Below are 4,675 nucleotides of genomic sequence, written 5' to 3'. Positions count from 1 at the left end.
TTTGACCTACTGATGCTGTATTTGCCTTACTGAGGATTTCTACTTTCTTGATGTCACACTTGAAAAGTATTGGTCTTAGTGCCTGATCTATGGGTGTTCTGTTCAGGAAGTGTCACCTTTTAAAATGAGTTCAAGAGCCCTGACATTATTTATGATATTCTCTAAATAGAATCCTAGAATGACTATCTTTTGAGACGTTTCACCCAGCCACCGACAAAAACAGATGCAGAGACCCACAGACAAATATTAGACAAAGTTCAGGGAATCTTGTGGAAGATTAGAGGGAATATTGAAGGAGTCAGAGAGTTCACGGACACCAGAAGAAAACCTACAGAGTCAACCAACCTAGTCTCATAAGGGCTCAAGGAGATGGAACCACTCGAGCCCAACACTAGCTAGGCTGCTGCTCAACAACTAAGCTCAATTAATACACCTGAAACTTCACATATTCTCTTCACAGTGTGCTGCAGGGGAAAATCATTGGAGACACACACAACTCAAGCAACCTCAGTTTAATAAATTAGTTCAATTTGTGAAATATTTGTGAAATGGAGGGCTTTTTAAGACTTTTTCATTTTGGTGTATATGCATATGTATTGTGCATAATGTGTAAAAGCCAGGATCAACAGATTTCTGAAGAGATGGACCTACCACCTGAAGCTTGAGTTCCAGCTGGAGGCATCTGATGATAAAAGTGCTGAAACCAAACTTTGGCCCTCTTTTCTAGCAAAATTAAAACAGGAGTCACCTCCTTTAATACGTGGGGTTTGGCTTCTTTGATTGGTTGTCTGTCTGTAGAGCATGAAAGGAGTTTGCTGTGGGCAAGCATGGAGCAAGCTCAAAGGTTCAAAGCAACAAGGCCTGTGAAGTTGAATAGCAGGCAGGGAGAGGAGGGATGGGAAGGAATAAAAAAGAAGTGTGAGAGACATGTAGGTTGTTCTTATGAATTCTTCTTTAGCACATGCTAACCTAGAGATCCATATGTGAATCACCTTAGCTTATAACATTATCCATGTACCCAGGATTTTGAATCATTACATGTCTGGCATCCATGTGTTCATTTTGACTCTCTCCAGAGGGTATTTGTTGCAGAATGATTAAAGGTAGATACTTTATGCTAGTTACACACCAGGAATGACATCTAAAAAAGGAACCCTGGTTCTGCTTATTGACTTGACATTACAGTTCAGAACAAAAGTTGGCAAGTCCATTACAAAGCATCTCTTAATCTGTCCTGGCAGAAGTCACTCAAAACAGCCAAGTTGTCATCCTGACTCCACAAGTCCTCTGTTCACAAAGTCCAACAGATTGTTTCCCATGCCAAGCTCAGCTTCCAGGATCTCAGTTCTTGTACAGTCTTTTGTTACCAAGCATGTATAAAGTGTCTGAAGTCACAGTCTCTGACCACCATGCATGAGAGATGTGTCCCAGTCCTGCCCGTAATTCACATCAGGAAGTCCTGTATCCATGCTCAGTGCCAGCAAAAACAAAATCTCGCACCTTGGCCATAGACACAGCGCTCACCACATTTAGGACAATTATCTGTAGCAAAGGAGATGTTCTTGGGCTGCCTTATTGCCCTGAGAGTTTCCAGGAGCTGCAGACAAAGTTGGGCAAATCTTACTCTGGAGACATGAGCCAACCTATCATAGCACTCCAGAGGGGCAGGGTATTGTTCCACATTCATCTTGCTCCAGTTGACTGTGTGCTCCAAAAGGTCCTTCAGGATGGGCATGGAGAAGCAATTGTTGTAGAAGTTGATCTTGGTGAGCTGAGAGCAATGTGTGAGGGCAGGTAGGAGGGCAATGAGCTGGGAGTCCTTCACCCTACATCCCCGAAAATCCAGAGTTTCTAGAGTATCTGCCACCTTTTGGAGGAGACATTTCATAGGCATCAGATCCAAATCTGTTAGAACCACACCTCTCATTTCCAGATGTTTTAGCTGAAAGACACTCTGGCAGTGGGAGAAGGAATCCAAGTCTGACTGTGAAAGTTGGTAGTGAGTGACAGAAAGGGAGCTCAGTGGCGTCATCAGGTGCCTAGAGATGAAGGGGACCAGAGGGTTAGTTCTGGCAAATGGTGATGGAGAGCATGGGGTGGGCTTTTCAATGTCTTAGAAGGGAACAGGGACCCCAAGCTGAGTGTGAGCAAATGATCAAAGATATTATCTGAGATGCTTCCTTTTGGAATCAGCTTAGTGAAGTCAAACCCACACTTGATCTGCTGGCCATAGTCTCAAGCAGAAAACCATTATACCCTATAAAACCCAGGATACCAAGGAGGAAGTTTCATGCCAGGAGAGTCCTGACAGGATCTAAGGACATGACCTGTGGCCTCAGTCAATGCTGCATTGCACCCTGACCTCTCCACAGTCACTCATGCTATCATGCAGATGCCCACACTCCCTCTTGTCTCATGCACTCAGCCCTACTGAGGGTCAAGCATTTCACTCACGGAGTAGTAGAGGGAGAGGGAAGGCTGTGCCCACAGATCTAAGCAGACAGCTCACCTTCTCACATTGCTGCTCAGTCCCTCAAGATCTAAGTACATTCAACTCTTCCTGTCACCTTTTTGATGGATTGTTTGCCTATGATTCCAAGAAGAACTTCAAGCCCTCCTCACCATATCTGACCTACTCCTTATCTCCCTTTTGTCCTCTGCTTCAGGAATGCTCATTTAAGACTTGGAATCACTACACATTACGTACATATTCTAAGGAGCCCCTAAATGTTTGTTCCCAGTGACTGACAGATAAGCATCCTGGACCACTAATCTTTAAAATGAAAGAGGAAAATTTGCTCTGCTAGCTGACCCAGTCCTCCATCCTTGCTCACCTGAGGACCTGATTCATGTGGTCTTTGAGGAAATGGACACCACTCATGGAGAGATGCTGGAGACAATTGAATTTGGAGAAGACAGATATGAACTCCTGGATAGACTGCTCTTCTCTGTCTCCTGTCCTATTGGCAATCTTGAAGACGTTCTTGTAGAGGGGTGCCAGGAAGAGTTTGCAAAGATTTCTCATCTGCCCAAAGCAGGAAGCAAATTCGGCCAGCTTGTACAAATTCCACTGAGTGTTCAGTTCCAATTCCTCAATATGCTCTGGATGAAATATATTCAAGATCTTGCTGAGAAAGTCCATGGGCATAGCCCAGATCTTCATCTTTGCACAACACAAATGTAGGAAGTCCTTTCTCTGCTGGGCCCACTTCAAGAAGGCTGCTTGTGCTTCATCAAGGCGTGGCCTGAGGCACAACTCAGCTACCACCTTCAGCTGCCTCCTCACTGCATATCTGGGAAGGACCTTCACTACTGGCTTCTCATCCAAGGGCTCTGAAGAACAGCTATCGTCCTCTATACCAGCCCATATGTTCCAAAAGGCATGGTGCACATTCCTCAGGTCCAGAACCTGAAGTTTTCCCCTGCTGAGGGTGAACACATGTCAAGTATCAGCAGCCGCGATGACCCTCAGTAAGGGTTCACTAAGTGACTCTATAGTGAAATACCCCTCAGCCTGCCAAGCTGTATATTTTTTAAACAACAGTGCAATGTGCACACATGCATGCTGCACAATTTTCTCTGAGCTGCATGTGTGGCCCTGACCACTTTCCTTCCTCTAAGTTACTCATTATTTCTCCCTAGTCCCATTATTAATGGTTTTAGGAATGGCAGGGATAGATAGGCACATTCTACTGTGAGGCTGCTTGGATCAAAGCCCTAATCCACTGATAACTGTCCTTAGTCCAAGCACACAATAGCTATAAGGTTCCTGAATCACTGTCTGGTGATCCCATCAGAAGCCATTCGCAATGACCCCACAATCTCTACTGTGTACCCCACATGGTCTCTTATATAATACTTGACCTTTGCTCACCTGGGGTGAAACCCTTTAGTCAGTCGCATGTCTATTCCATCTAGCACAGCTTGCAACATTTCCAGTTTAGGCGTCTTCATCAATGCCCCCACAGGGAGACAGGGGAAAGGCCAGGCTGCCAACATTGCCTTTATGAGCTTGGTTTGTCTGCCACTGAAAGCCTCCTTGAACAGTGCTGGGAAGAGTACAGAGGGGAGATCCTCCAGAGAGGATATGGCCAAAGCCTCATCTCTCACCAGAGACTGAATTGCCAGCTTCTTGAGTGTGGCTGCGGTCTGAATACTCATCTTCTAAAGTCTCGAGTCAAAAGACTCCTGCCAAGAAGTCAGAAAGGAATACACGTTCAAGACAAACTTAATACAACTTCCTCAACATTATATCAACCACTAAGCTTCTGAGCTAATGCTCTAACAGTAACAGAGAAATCAATTTGCCTGTTCAACCTAAACTGGTAGTGGAAAGAGAGGCTCCCACAATGATAATGTGGAAGTCTTTATATCAAGCAAATATTCACATAATTGTCAGATCAAAATATTTTATGTAGGACCCTTTCTCAAAAACAAAATAAAATATCTCAAACCTATGCAAACAAAAAGTAACCGAGGAAACAAACATACCAATGTAAATCCATGAGTTATGGATCAAGATTAATTCCCAGAAAACAGAATGACTTGAGTGCATTTCTACAATATTGAATCTCACCTGTGTCTGTGAAGTAGAATATGTCCACAGAGCAAACGTGTGTGTAAAAGAGGCGATGGAAAACCTAAGGCAAGACACATGAGTAAATCACATGTGTCA

The 4,675-nt window shown here is 44.2% G+C and overlaps 1 protein-coding gene across 1 annotated transcript; it reads right to left on the bottom strand.

Moving 5' to 3' along the window:
• Positions 1-1,471: 1,471 nt before the first annotated feature.
• Positions 1,472-4,161, bottom strand: LOC127696520 (PRAME family member 8-like). Its single transcript, XM_052199324.1, has 3 exons — positions 3,875-4,161; positions 2,835-3,425; positions 1,472-2,039 (listed from the first exon to the last, which is right to left on the bottom strand). The coding sequence occupies exons 1-3, from the start codon at positions 4,159-4,161 to the stop codon at positions 1,472-1,474; spliced, it is 1,446 nt and encodes a 481-aa protein (XP_052055284.1).
• Positions 4,162-4,675: the final 514 nt, after the last annotated feature.

The sequence above is a fragment of the Apodemus sylvaticus genome, chromosome 11 (assembly GCF_947179515.1).
Source record: "Apodemus sylvaticus chromosome 11, mApoSyl1.1, whole genome shotgun sequence".
Lineage (NCBI taxonomy): Eukaryota > Metazoa > Chordata > Mammalia > Rodentia > Muridae > Apodemus > Apodemus sylvaticus.
This window is presented reverse-complemented; position numbering and strand designations above follow the sequence as displayed.

Coding starts and splice junctions, on each gene's coding strand:
- LOC127696520 (XM_052199324.1), bottom strand. CDS start 4,161: ATGAGTATTCAGACCGCAGCCACACTCAAGAAGCTGGCAATTCAGTCT. Junction 3,426..3,874: donor ACTAAAGGGTTTCACCCCAG/GTGAGCAAAGGT, acceptor GTTCACCCTCAG/CAGGGGAAAACTTCAGGTTC. Junction 2,040..2,834: donor CACATGAATCAGGTCCTCAG/GTGAGCAAGGAT, acceptor CTTCATCTCTAG/GCACCTGATGACGCCACTGA.